The 15,526-nt window shown below is 32.0% G+C and overlaps 1 protein-coding gene across 1 annotated transcript; it reads right to left on the bottom strand.

Moving 5' to 3' along the window:
* Positions 1–3,354: 3,354 nt before the first annotated feature.
* LOC107866145 (probable serine/threonine-protein kinase At1g01540) lies at positions 3,355–6,492 on the bottom strand. The gene is made up of 7 exons (XM_016712322.2): positions 6,006–6,492; positions 5,205–5,306; positions 4,987–5,109; positions 4,729–4,902; positions 4,422–4,551; positions 4,103–4,329; positions 3,355–3,825 (listed from the first exon to the last, which is right to left on the bottom strand). Exons 1-6 carry the CDS (start codon positions 6,419–6,421, stop codon positions 4,108–4,110), a joined length of 1,167 nt encoding a protein of 388 aa, XP_016567808.2. The 5' UTR covers positions 6,422–6,492; the 3' UTR covers positions 3,355–3,825; positions 4,103–4,107.
* Between the last annotated feature and the right edge of the window lie 9,034 nt (positions 6,493–15,526).

Here is a 15,526-nt window from a genome sequence, read left to right as displayed (position 1 = left end):
TAAACCCAATAGATGCGTCCATCTGACCGGACATGTCCCATCAGATGCTTCATATCCTTCAATCTTGACCGTTTCCTTGTGCTATATATTAAGTTTAGGATCAAATAAAATTATTTCTCACTTTGAAAACTCTCACTCCAAAATCTTATTAGTGCCCTAACTGATCAATAACCTTGCTTCTCTTGTCTTCCTCTGACTATCCTACTTTAAAAGAAGGCATTTGACATTTTTTTCAGCCATGAGGAAAAAAATGGGAGCTCTAAGACTCCCAGCCTCAAGCACTAAGCCACCCAAATAGGAAGCTCCCTTAAATAACGAAGACTGTGAGGTAGAATATATGTTTGAAGGAACAAGTGATTATGAGGAGGATTCACTTGAGTTGGACTTTGTGAAACATTCTAATGATACCAAAGTAAACGAGAGAAGAACAGGGGATGCATTTAGGAAGAAAGTAAATGAGCCTTTGGTTATGAAACCAAATCCAGTATCTTCTTTGATTGGTAAAAGGAAAAAGGTCAAACCAAGTTGTTGTCAAGGAATCAAGCTCTGGTGCATTCTTATCTAGAAAGGCAAGGCTCGAGTTTCTTAAAAATCAGAAAGTTCTAGGTAGAAGAACATTTGACCCTGCCGTAATTAATACTCCAGAAATGAGAGAGCTGCTAGAGATGGTGAAATTTCAAAATTGGAAACACTTATTTAATTTTGGTGTGTCTTATGTGTATGGGGAAGGTGAAGGTGTTTTATTATAACTTGGAAATCTCTGCTGATGGCTCATATCTGACATCTCAGATAAATGGTGTGGATATGACACTGGATGAAGAGACACTCTTAGAAATTTTTGGTGTTCCAACTGTGGGAATCAGGTCAATCAAGTCAGAAAAGGGATCTGTTGAGTTTTTGAAACTTTACAGTGTTAAAGATTTCAATAATAGGACTCTCAGGGGGGAATTTATGTTATTTCTTAAACTTGTGAAAGGAGCACTACTCCCTAGGCCTTACAAGGAGATCAATCTTACGGGCACTGATCAGTTTCTGATAGAGATATTTAAGTACAAAAGGATTAACCTACTGGCCATTGTTATGGAACATATGAACTCTGTCATCAATGCTAACACTAGAAGCCGTGGACTACCCTATGGTTTCTGGATGAATAGGGTGTTTGCTTATTTTAACATTGAATGCGGACAAGTGAAAGTTAACTCAGTGAAGAAAGTGTTTGGTATTTCAGTTCTTGAGGAGAATAAAGTTGACCTCATGGATGAGCAGAAACAATTAAAGAAGGAGATAGAAACTCTAACTGCTCTGGTTGCTCTATAAGATACTGAGATAGCTTTGTTGAAGGTTGTCCCTGCAAGATAAAAATGAAGAAGGAACAATCTCAGGAAAGGAACTGTATGATGCGAATTCTACCCTGCAAGAAAGGGTAGAAGAGTTAGAAACTATGATTTTTTTTATTGGAAGCTCCTCCCTGAATCATATCCTACCTGGTTCCCTCTTTTTTCTTCACAGTTATCCCCACCAGTCTTGTTATTTTTTATTCTTATTCCTATTTTGGGGTAGAACTGATCTTGTCCGACTCTATTTTTTCTTACCCCTGTTTTGTTTGTGATAAATGATTGGCACAGTTGCTTAAACATTTTGTAGTTATTATTTTTGTAACTAGTGTGTGGTACTATTTGATGCATGAACGCATGGTATCTCGGTTTGTGCTATCACTTCTCCTGTTTATATCTAATTCTCTCTTGCTCATGTAAGTGTTGCCTCAATGACCATGAATTAAAATGTATGACTTATCTATGCCTGGGTTACTTCCTGACCTTTTCGACGATGTCAAAATAGGGAAAACTTGATGTGTAGTCTGCATTTGTAGATATGGGTAGTATGTTGTGCAGATATATAGTTGTGCAGATATGGGTAGTACGCTATGTGGATATGTAGTACGTCAGTTGTAGTGTTGTGTAGATATAAAGTTTGTCAGCTGTGGGGTATGCTGATAAATATAGGAGCTCTCTCATTTATGGAGAACTTAAATGTTCATTGATGGGGGAATAATGTGGATGATTCCTGAATTCTTATAGGCATCAGTGATAGGGGGAATTAGTTAGGAAAACTGGTCTGGCATGTGTTCTTGTGACTAATATTGTGTTGCTGAAGTGTAGGCTGTGCCGTGTAGAAATTGATTGAAGATGCTGAGTATGCTGATCTGATTGTATAGGTTTGTCATCATCGAAAAAGGAAAAATTATTAAGTCCTAAGTTTTGATGATTGACAAATTAATAGTTTGAGACCTGTTCCCTGAAGCTTTTGTTGTGATGACAAAGACCTCTATTCATAAAGGAACAAGTTAGGCTCACTTGTCGCTGTTACAGTCAGCAGTCCAGCTGACACATATTACAAAAGTTGGTGAAAAGTTGTTGCCACCTTTTGCCTCAACCAATGAGATTGCTTTTAGGTTAGCTTGTGCCACAATATATAATGTTCATCTTCCTCAACAAGAAAATCAACACTTTCATATACTCACAATTATAGATCTTTCTGAAGTACTGCAGCGCTGCAATCAAAGACTGAAACTGTAACACAAAACCTGTTGTTCATTGAGTTATATCTTCATTTCTTTGTTATAGTTGAGTCTTTGTATTTTGTTCTTAAAAGTATGCATATGTTTGCTTATGATTGTCATTAGGTGTTATGATAACGTCTTTTTGTAAATCATCTAGAGTTAGGTGATTTTTCAAGCTAGAATTAGCTTGAGGAGTATAGTTAGAGTTAGCTGGAGTGGAAGCAATAGAGTTATTGCTTGATTTTCTTGTAATAGAATTATTGCTAGGAAACAAAGGATTAAGAGGTTAATCCTTGGAGTCTATATTCAAGAGCTTGCTTGAATATAGTGGAGCTTGAAATCCTGGAGGCATGATTTTTCTCCCTTGAGCAAAGAGTTTTTACGTAAAAATCCTGTGTCTTTACTTTTCTCTACTCTTGCATTCCTTACTTTATTTATCTCCTAGTTCTTGTTGCGTGTGTGATTCTGGAAACAGTTCCTTGAGTCGAAGAACAACCCACCCCTTCCCTTCATATCCTTTTGTTATGTCTACACGCAAATATTTCTTACTTTTCGATACCTAATTTTAGTTACAGTCTAAATTCTGCAGCAGCCACTACTAAAATGATTACTAGGTAACAAGACCCAATTTGCCATAAGTAACAAAAAAACTAATGATTTGTATAGCTTACACATTCTTGAGCGCTCATCACGACAGAATTTAAAATTTATGAATTTGAGATTCTAATCTTTTTATGTTATTGAATCCTAAAAATAATAGACATAATAGATAGACAGTTTAAATTGCTCTCAACTTGCAACTAAAATTTCAATTTGGAGGATGTGCAGTGAGACACCTCAACTCATCTTTATTGCTTTAGTTGAACAATACGATATACGAAATAATCATCTAGGCTCCTCCAAAATTTATGTGTCACATCAGCATCAGGTGTCCATGAGACACAATGAGGACGAGTTGAGGTGTCTAGATGTGCATTCTCAAACTTGGAATGTTTATTTGTCAGTGGTCAAGTTATGGTATCTATTTGTGTATTATGCCAAATTAATAATTTATACATATTCAATGAATTTTTAAGGCAAATAGGAGATGGATCAAAGTTATTGGGTTTGGCCGAACCATGACATACAATACTAGCTCATCCACCCCTTGTCACTGATTTGAAGAAGACATTTTCAAGTTTCATCATTGGCATTTGAAATTGCAGCATCTACTCATTTCTCACAAAACTGGAGAGTGGAGTGATCTTTTCCTTGATAACATGTCCCTGCATTAGAAAAATTCATACAATAAATTATAGAAGAAATGTACTATCAAGTAAGGCATACTTGGTATAGGTTCTTTGTTTCAAATGAGTATAACTCGAGTATATACACTGATAGTGTCAAGAAATTCTTAATTAAGACTGGGTACAATAAACCTTGACGGTCCACCCCTTCCCCTTAACCCACGCATAACAGGAGTTTTGTGCACCGAGCTGCCCTTAAAATTTATTGCCAAGAAATTCAAATAGTGTGACTCAACATGTTATAACAACGAGTTACCTGTCTTATGACATTACATTGGTGAGTAGTAAATCACGCGGCTGCAGCATGTGGATCACTTGTCCCATTTTAGGCCTGTTGTTAACATCTGGATCAACACATTTAAGAGCAACGAGCAGAATTATTTTCAGTTCTTTCGTACAAGGCATTTCTGGTAACTTTGGATCCACTATTTGATCATATTGTTGGCTTGCCACCATTGACTTCATCCAGTCAACTAAATATTCCTGCAGATTGAATACATCCCCATTTTAGACTACCTTTTTTCTTGTCTTAAGTTAATAGAATGAATGAACTAGTATGGCAAAAAAAAATTGACCTCAATTTCTGTGACAGTGTACTCTATTGAAGGCTTTCCAGATACAATCTCCATGATAAGTATACCAAAACTGTAAACATCACTCTTGTCGTCTAATATTCTCATCGATAAATATTCTGGTGCAAGATAGCTGAAGCAAGCCATGAAACAAGTTAAAACTCAATCGAGAAAAGATGGGCTAGTGTTTATAACTATGTCGCTCGGACCCTTCAAAAATGTTGCAATCCCTATGTCGGATTCTCCAAACTAAACGACTTTGGGAGGACCTAATGTGAACCTGGTGGCATTTTTGAAGAAATTAACTCACCCTGACATTCCAGTAGGGGGCGTTATTGGATACCTCCGTTCACCAGAACCTAAAAGATTGGTGATACCAAAATCAGATATCTTTGGATTCCACTGCTTATCGAGCAATATGCTACTAGACTTAAGGTGTTTATGTATTATTGCTGGTTCAGTATCCTCATGAAGGTAAGCCAACCTGCACAAAATTAAATAACTCAAGTCTCCTTTTCAAATGTGGATTCAGAAGAAAAAGAAATTCACGGTTAATTAAAACACACACCCTTTGGCAATTCCTAGCACAATGTTCATCCGCATATTCCAAGTTAAGGGGCTAACTTCACTGGTGCAGTCATGAAGCCACTGTCCTAAATTGCCATTGTCTACGTACTCGTCCACAACTACCCTAATCAAATTATAAACAAAAATAATCATTCGACGCATTAATATCAACAATAGAATCAAAGGTCTACTGGAGTATAGATAGAGGATTTGTAGTACCTGTAGTATCCTTCAAAACAATAGCCAAGCAATTTCACTAAGTTTTTGTGTCTGAGATTCAATAATACATCTACCTCCCGTGTAAATTCCTTTGCTTTAGCCCTGCCCATTGCCATCCAGTGTTTGAAGCCAATAATAAGACAAAAGTTATTAACGATACAGTTGACGATCATAGTGATCAACTAGTTCCTGTTATTTTAAATGAGCTTAACCTCTGTACATTGAGGTGCAAAAGACATTTAATAAGGTCATTTTTAAAGTAATTATAGGTAAATCTTTGTTATAAGCATTAAAGAGAGCGGTCAAAAACATATCTGAACTATCACTTTTTTTCGAGTCTCATAGTGCAATTGTCATCAGTTGTTCTTTTTCTACCTTAACTATTAGCATCTCTGTATTAAAACACATCTCAACTAGTTTTTCCTATGTATTGAGACACACATCAACTATCAGTTGAGCGTGATAGTTCAGGCAAGAAAAAGGTACAAATCATAGTTGATTGTGTTTTATTATATAAATGGTTAATGTAGAAAAGGGAACAACTGATAGTTGGATGATGTGAAACTCGTGAAAGAGCAATAATTCAAGTGTGTTTTTGACTCTTAACTCTTAGCTTTAATAGGTAAGTGACTTGTAACCATAGGTTAAACTGCATTGATACAGTACAACAACAACAACAACAACAACAAACCCAGTGTATTTCCACGGCGTGGGGTGCATTGATACAGTAAAAAAAAAAAAGAATTTATATATTGTCTGTGTATATAACTTAAATTGCTACTAAATTGTCCATGAACTAACCTGCTACTGAGCAACCGCTTTACTGCAACTCTAGTACTGCCGAACATGATAGCATGATAGACAATTGCATAATCTCCACAAACAACTACATTTTTATTGGCAAAGTTATTTGTTGCTGCTTCAATCTCTGCCAATGTAAATTGGTAATAACTAGGCCTAGCATCAAAAGCAACAGGAGGCTGGGAATGTATAGTCCCTGCTGTCTCTAAATCAATCACATCTTTTGAAACCATTGGCTTCAAGGCATTACGTGCTTTACGGCGTCGCCTAGTTGTGATGACACACGGAGTGATGAAGAGCGCATAGACGAGGACCAAAAGAACAATACAAGTGAGAATTGCAACCCATAATTTGATCCCAAAGAATGGAATTGGCTCAAAGAGCCTCTGTTTGACGGATGAAAAGTTGAAATACATTTTTCTTTTACAGGATGAATAGAATGCAGAAAGTGGAGTCAGAAACCTGTTTAGAGAAGATGTCGAGTAGAGCTGGAATGAGAAAGAGTTTGTTTTCAACTAAAACTCTACAAGATTTGTAGTTCAAATGTTAGCGATATTTTGAGAAAATTTGATCTATCTTAACTTAATTTAAGTTTCTTGTTTTTTTCATTACACCAATATCATTTTTCTTACCAATACTGTTTTACTTTGCTTTAGCCATCACAAAGTCACTTTTGACCAGATTTTATAATAATTTCACTTGAAATATAATATAATGTGACAACCCTAATTGTATCTTGACTTTGATTTAAGAAAACGTAATATATTTTCCTTTATCTTAATCCATTTTATTAGTGCCCAATCCAATAACTTGGCCATGTTGCATCCTTTTCTTATTTTATATTCATGCATATCCTTTTTTTTATAACCTTTTTTTTTACAAAATACTATAAATATAAATAAATGAAGTAACAATTGTGGTTAAAATTGTGACAGAAAAGGAATTTAAAGATATACGTATTACATTTAACAAAATAGAACAAAGTAATTCTTTTCAAGAAAAAATAATGTTCTAAAAGATTATTGTCAAGCATTACGTAGTTCAATATGCGAAAAGAAATCACAAAAAATAAGTAAATATTTAGCAACAGTGATTAAGTTTGCTAATTTAGCAATACGTTCTAATTATATTATTATTTTAATTAATTAATACTATTAAAACTCACCTACAATATTTTTCATAGTTCGATTTAGGTTCTTTCTTGACTAAAACTAAAATCAAATCGATTTAGTCAATCTTTTAATTATTAAATTCAATATTCATAGACATTAATTTGGCTAATATCGGTTTGGTTCGAATTTTTTTTTGTTTTTAAGAGAATAACAATAATTTCATTTCTTAGTTTTTCTCTACAAGTAGATTTTTCAACTTATAATCTGGTATTAACATATTATTATGGTGGCTATAATTTTTTTGAATTGCGAAGAAAATGTCTTAAAATTATTTATAAGCTTAGTTTAGTCAAGTGAATAAAGTTAATAAAAAAGTAAAAAAAAAAAATATATAGGTAAATCTCTTAGTTTTTCTCGAATTGTTTGAATTCATGACCTTCTTTTAAAGAAATGAGCTTAAGGTGTAAAGTTAATTAGCCTTCTAAAGATAATTAAAAAAACTTAATGAAAAATTATACAAATATTTGTGATATTTATAAAATGAATGTATTGTATAAAATATAGTTACTTAAATTACGTATACAATGTTGCTTTTGTTATAAATATATTTATATTATAGTGAATGTCTATCAAGAATATAGATAAAATCTATCAAGGTCTAGTTGATATCTATCAGGATTTGAAGTATCTGTCTTTTAGTTTGAAACTAGGAGTATTTTCCCTATAAATAGAGGGGTTTTGTTCACTGTATCCTCAAGAATCTTATGATCTCTCATCCCTCAAAAGAAATAAAGAAGTCTCCTCTCTTTTCTCTATTTATTCTTGTTGTTCTTATTTTATATTTCATAACACGTTATCAGCACGAGAGTTTCTAATTTAGGCTAAGGTATACACTTATGCCAAAAAAATTGTCATAACACTTACAAGTGCTCTCAGTCTTTTGTGAGGTAAAGTAATATCATGTTGAGTTTTGCCAAAGTAGGTTATTTCACATTCATGTAACTTAATTGCCTATGTAACATGTCAAGGACCTAAATACTCCATTAGTATAATGAGTTGCATAAAACTCACTTACAGTCGCTATATGTATTTAAATTTGTTAATCACGAAGAAATATTATTGAATATCACGGTAAGGAATTATTCTCCTATTTAAATTTGATCATTGAACATACTGTTGTACACTTCAAGATCTTTTCTATAATATGTTTTGGTTCTAAAAATCGACAAAAGCAGAGAATCAATATTCTTTGGATAAATAAGATTTACTTTGCCTAATCTTGAGGTTCAGATTTGATCAAGGATACAGGTAAAGTATATTATATTTTATACTTTTCTTATATTCCAAATATATAAAGTTCCTTAAGGTACTAAGTTAATTTAAGTTGTCCTTAGTATATACAGGCAGTGGAGGCGGAGAAGGTTCAGAAGTTAATATACGAAGTGGTTCAATATTTACTATATATTCATAAAGAATAATGTTTTTTTTTATGAAAAGTTGTTAAACTTGTCCCATTAAATATGCTCCATTCTTGAAGTGAATGTGATAGCAATATACGATATACTCTGAAAGATATGTATGTCTCGATTTGCTCCTGAAGTAGCAATATTATGAAAGAGGTTATAAGCTATCATAATTTGATAGGCTTAAGAAAATTATATTCCATTCGTGGAGAATGAGAAGCTTATTAATGCATATACACACTTGATAGTGATGTTATCACAACTCACCTCCGAACTCACTTCCGAAAGATGCAGAACTTCTAAAATAGTAAATCTGAAATTTATTCATGTAATAGTAAATCTAAAATTTACTAAAGGAAAAAAATACATGTCATGATAAATTTGGAGTTTAATACTATAAATAAGTTCATAAGTTGACATGAATGATTACGATATTTCGAAGATGTGCAGATTGAGTATTAGACATGTATTGAAGAACTAGAAGATTCTTCAAGAATTGTTTATGTCGCTTGTTCTCATGATAAGTTGGTTGGACCAACTAATATTGCGATTTGATCCCTCAAAATCTAAAAAATATAAAAGGTGAATAAGGGCCCGTTCATCTTTCATGTGATATGTTGAAAAAATGCATCAATAAGATAATCACATGTACGTTTATTGTCAACCTGCAGTTTGACATTCATAAAGTTACTTTCTCAATAAAATTGAGTTGAGAGCATAATTTTTAAATTGTGTAATCAAGACAATTCATCTTGATGATGATGGTTTGGTGTTGAATGCTTTCTATATATAGTTGAATCATTGCTAATGAGAACAAAGCTTCATGTGTTGGTTTGGAATATGATATATACAAAAGTACTTGTACGCATCAAACCAATAAATTATGATTATTTCTTCCCTCTCAATTGGTTCAAAGTCATGAACCAAATATTTCATCTAAAAATTTTTTGATGTGTGATATATGATTACTAAATATATCTTGATGCACAAAGATAGATTTCTCAAAGAAGTAGAGGATGTATGTTAATTTTCCTAACATAAGGGGGAGATTATAAGCAACTATGAAATATTTTAGGAATTATCATCACATCCTCATTCAAAAGATAATTCAAGTCAACTATCGAAAACATCTCATATTAAGCTGCAAGTGCTCCTATTTTGTGTCCCAAAAGAAAAAAGTCTACGCATACATAAATTATGGTAGACCAATCGGTTATAAATGAAATAATTCTTGAAATGAATAAGGAGCAAATAGTCATAATAAGAAGACAATGTGCGCTTAAAGAGCCTATGGCATGACACTTTATGAAACCTTATGAGAGATTCAGGTACCTGAAAATAATGAAGTGATGAGATATCACAATATTATGTCACATTGTGAATCGATACAAAATGATATATCATCAATTTCATTGATACAATATTAACGCAATATTGTAAAAGATACGAGGATCTAAATTCTACGTTTATTTAAGCATGCTGATGTAGAAACATTTATCAAGTAACATGAAATGATACATCTTGATAATCATAACACTTATTTGATTTGTAGTACAGACACTTGAAGATGTCACACTTGATATTGTCACTTGACAAAAATCTATATGAAAATTTCTAAAGGATTTAAAATAACTGAATCATATAAAGTTTCTGGAAAACTTGTTTATCCTTATAAGGAATAAATTGATGATTTGAATATTATTGAAACTCTTTAAGAGTTTTCAAAAGCAATAAATTATTTGCTGAAATGAGAAATATGAAGTATCATAACTTAGTGTATTTGGTGCACAACATTAATGTATCTTGTAAATAATACAAGACCTGATATAGCTCTTTCAGTCGATTTGTTAGCAAGGTATATTCATACTCATATTAGGAGACATCAAAATGAACTAAAATACAAGAGCTCATTTTATTCTAAAGCTTGCAGTCTCGATCTTGTTAATTTTGCTGATGCTGGGTATTTATTTAACCCACATAAATCTTGATGTCAAACATGCAATATGTTCACATGTAGGGATACTGTCATACCTTGGAGATATTCAAAGCAGTCTACTATCCACTTCATCGAACCATTCTAAGATTATAGCTATTCATAAAGCAAACCGAAAGTGTGTGTGGTTGACGTCTACAATACATCTCATTTGAGAAAAATGTGATATGAAATGTGACAATGTACCCACAATTTTATACGGCGATAATACAACATGCATAACACAACTTAAGGGAGGATTCATAAAAGGAGATATAATGAAGCACACTTATCAAAGTTTTTCTACATACATGAGCTACAAAAGAATGGTGATATTAACGTGCAATAGATTCGTTCAAGTAATAATATGACAATTTATTCACCAAGTCTCCTCCAATTGCAACTTTCAAGAAGGTGCACAAGATTGGGATGCAAAGGTTCAAATATGTTCTCATTAAGAGGAATTAATACGCATTGTATTCTTTTTCCCTTACAAGGTTTTGTCCCACTGGATTTTTCTTGCAAGGTTTTTAACGAGGCAGCCTATAAGTGTATTGTTAGAGATGTGTACTCTTTTTCCTTCGCTAGATTTTTTCCCACTGATTTTTTGTAGTAAGATTTTAACAAGGCACATTATCTATTAATTAGACATTCAAGGGGGAGCCTTATAAATGTATTTATATTATAGTTGGTATCTATCGGGATTTGAAGTATCTGTCTTTTAGTCAAAAACTAGGAGTATTTTCCCCTATAAATAAAGAGGTTTTATTCATTGTATCCTCAACAATCTTATGATCTCTCATCCCTCAAGAGAAATAAAGAAGTCTCCTCTCTTCTCTCTTTTTATTCTTGTTGTTCTTACTTTATGTTCCATAACAACTTTAGTATATTAACTTTATTTAGTTAAGCAAATACATTAATTAAGGTTGTCACATCATTTTTTAGGTAAGATTATTATTAAATTCGGCAAAAGGGACTTTTTTGATGGCCGGAGCTAAGTAAATGACTTTTGCGTAATGAAAGAAAGAAAAATGACTTTTGTGTAATGAACAGAAAGTTAAGTGACTATTGATGAAATTTATACCAAGTATCCTGATCCAAAAATTTTTAAAAGAAAAAGAACTGCTAAATTTTACCTACGGTAATAGTAACGTGAGAAAAGTATTTTATTTATGGAGGAATCCATCGAGAGGTACCTAAAGTTGGCACGATCTTTCACTTTGGCACCTAAACTAAACGTTGTTCATTTTTGACACGTCAACTAGTATCAAAGTATCTCATTTTGAAACTTTTTGTTGAATCATCATGGCATGTGGGCTACACGCATTTGGAGCACATTTGAGGGGTATTTTCATAATTTTTCATCTTTCTTTCTCCTCTTTCCTTACTCTTTCTTCTATAGTTTTCCACCATTTTTCCTTCAAGTTAGAGTATATACTCTTCTTAATACCCATAATTTTCAACATTTTTTCCTTCAGTTGGAGTACCACTGCAGAAAGCCAGAAACCTAAAAGATTCTTCATCAAACTCATAAAAATGAGAAAAACACTGAAAGAAAAAGGCCAAAAATGACTGAAAAGGAATAGAAGACAATATTGAGAGAAAAATGATTCTAACAGAACGTTCTAATCATTACTCCATATGTAACAAGACAATGAATAAAATTGCACAAACTTCTTAGTGTCTCATCCAACTTTTCAATATAAACATGTGTGGCTGCTGGAATTTGCATATGAATTTGAATTTGAAATAGGCCAAAAATTCTCATTACTTGAAGAATTTGAATTTGGAGATTTGTAGAGTTTGGTTGGAGCTAAAATTTTGATAGAAAAGTGAAGAAAATGGTGATATCGACAAATTTATATAAATGAGGTTAACTATTTATATCATCAATGGAGATGGTGATGATGATAATTGATTTTATGGTGTGTGTCTCTTTTGATTAAAAATTTCATTTTTTCAACTGAATTTTTCCCCAATTTGATTAGAAAATCCATTTTTCTACATACTGATCATCACAAAGAGAAGAAAAGAAAGTGTGTGTGTATGTGCGTGTGTTCAGTGAATATCCATGATGGCGTCCTAATTTTAGGGGTGGGGTATTGGATAAGATAATTTTGGAATGGGGGGGGTGGGGGATCGGCATTACAGCACAATAATTTTGGAGAAGATTTGGGTTTGCGAGGGGGGGGGGGGGAGGGTGTGTTGAAGAAGATGATCTGTAGAGGGTGGGGGTGAGGGGGCATTGCAACGACTAATTGGGGGTGGGGTATTCAGAAGATGACCTTGGGGTGGGGTGGGGGATATTTATTAATTAAAGTTTTTTTTCTAATTTATATTAATTAATTTTTAAAAAAATTGAGAAAAATGACATATGTCATCATATAATTCGTCACTTTACATGTCATCGGCGCATGTAATACACCTAAATTGTATATTTTTGCTGATTCAGCATAAAGTGTCAATGACACACTTGGATACTAGCTGAGGTGCCAAAAATGAACAATGTCTAGTTTAGGTGCCAAAGTAAAATATCGTGCTAACTTTAGGTGTATGTCGATGGGTTTCGCCTTTATTTATTGATCGCATTAAAATAACTATATTATATATGAATTTCTCAAAAAATATAAATGATCGAAATGTCAAATTTTTGGAGTCGGGTTATGTCAACAAGTGTTTTTTAGTGTGGGGGCATGAGGTGAGACGTTTTACTTCACATAGGTTGAGACGTAAGCTTCGATGTAAGTATAAGCCCATGGATCTTTAAAGTATGATTTAAAATATAGTAAAATTGTATATAACACAAAATTTATTATATATATATATATATATATATATATATATATATGAATATATTATAAAAGAATCACAATTTATAAAATATATTATTATCATAAACAAATTAAAATGATCAATAAACTTTATCAGTGATGTAATTAAAAAAAATATTATTAGTGTTATAAGAAAGGCATCACTTCACTGTGAATAAAAATAAAATTACTTTTAAATAGAAAAAAAACTGATTATTTTAAGACATATGACAAAAATATGAAGATCAATCATAGTGACCGTGTAAAACTTTCTCTCTCCTATTCCTTATACATCACAAAAGAAGCCTTCTTTTGCTCCATTTACATATCCGAGATTTTCTCCATTATTGAAACTCTTATTTCACGGCCAAATTCAAGCTAAGTGTGATTAGAGGTTACGAAGTTGTACGTTTTCAAGAATTAATTTAACCTACTAATTTTCTTCAAAAAAATATTTCAAAAAAATTCAAATTTACCAAATCTTAATTATTTCCGATAATTTTTGTGGTTGCATGTATGATTTTATGAAATTACTTTCTTTTTCAATGTTATTCCAGTTTGATAGTTGATTTTTTTCCATATATTACAAATCGGATCTTTGGCTTTTTTTTATTCGTAGTTGATAGTGCGTATTCAAGAAAGTATAAATTTTGTAATGGAGTCTTGTCCTAGCTTTAGTTTAGGACTTAGTCAGTTAGATGCTCAAAAACAAAATTTCCCATTGTTGATTTTGTTCCCGGTACATTTGATTATGAAGAACCCAATTTCGCAGAGAACTGTTTCAAGCATCGAAACGATCCCGTAACCATGAAGAAATTGAAGAAAGTGGCCTGTTAAAGTTTGAAGAAGTCAACTTCTAAATCAATAAGTAAGAAGAAGGTTGATGAATCCGGACGATCACGTCTTCCAAAGGTATAGATTTTATATTATTTGATTTAATACATTAAATGAGCAATTATACGTTGATAATCATATAGAATAATTATACAGGGTGCATACCTTGTATAGGTTGTAAGTATAATGTGTTCAGTCAATCCACTTGTGCATACCTTATACATTAATTTATTCATCAGACTAATGTATAATATAAGTCTTATTCTTTATATTTCATTAGGTGGTATTATACAGTTAGAAATCTAAATATAGTATTAGGTTACATTATAGATTCTGATTATCTTTTAGATCATACATACATGGGGTGAATATTTTATATGTATAGTGTAACGTTACATTAGTTTATTTATCAGACTAATGTATAATATAAGTCTTATGCTTTATATTTCATTATATTATACAGTAATAAGTTTTATTACATATAAGAGATAGTTTATGTATTAGGTGGTATTATACTGTTAGAAATCTAAATATTGTATCAGGTTACATTATACATTCTGATTATACAGTTTTCAATGTATAGTGCGACATTATACATTAGTTTATTCATCAGACTAATGTATAATATAACTCTTATGCTTTATATTTCATTATATTATACATTAAGAAGTTTTATTACATATAAGACACAGTTTATGTATTAGGTGGTATTATACTGTTAGAAATCTAATTATTGTAATAGGTTACATTATACATTCTGATTAACTTTTCGATCATACATATATGAGTTGAATAGTTTATATGTATAGTGTGACATTATACATTATGGAAAACTATATTCTAAATGTATAAGCTATAATATATCAGATATTATACATTAGTCATTTTGTCAGACTAATGTATAATATAAGTCTCTTGTTTTATATTTCATTATATTATACATCAACTTGTGTGGCATTATACATTAGTGAAGATTATTTTTTAAATGTATAATGTGTCCACATACATGTGCAACTATTGTATAATATTATCTTTAATACGTATCAGTTTACTGCTATATTTTTATCTCTTAATTTGAGTTTGCTTTTATTTTTTAAGGGCATGAAATACCATATTGAAAAAGTCCTGGCTCACCCATTACATATGAGTAGCTTATGTAACCATGCTTTTGGCGAAGACATAAAGACGTATTTTGGAGAAGATGTTTTTGGGATATTTTGAAATATAATTTTTCGGGTATTTCTCAACAATCCTCAGTGCAAATGGATAGGGAAGATATTAGAATGTCTTCTGATGCTAGAAATCGAACAGGATAATAATGATGAGATTT

Source organism: Capsicum annuum, chromosome 3 (genome assembly GCF_002878395.1).
Source record: "Capsicum annuum cultivar UCD-10X-F1 chromosome 3, UCD10Xv1.1, whole genome shotgun sequence".
In the NCBI taxonomy this organism is placed as follows: Eukaryota; Viridiplantae; Streptophyta; class Magnoliopsida; order Solanales; family Solanaceae; genus Capsicum; species Capsicum annuum.
The sequence above is the reverse complement of the archived record's forward strand: the minus strand, read 5'-3'. Positions and strand labels throughout refer to the sequence as shown.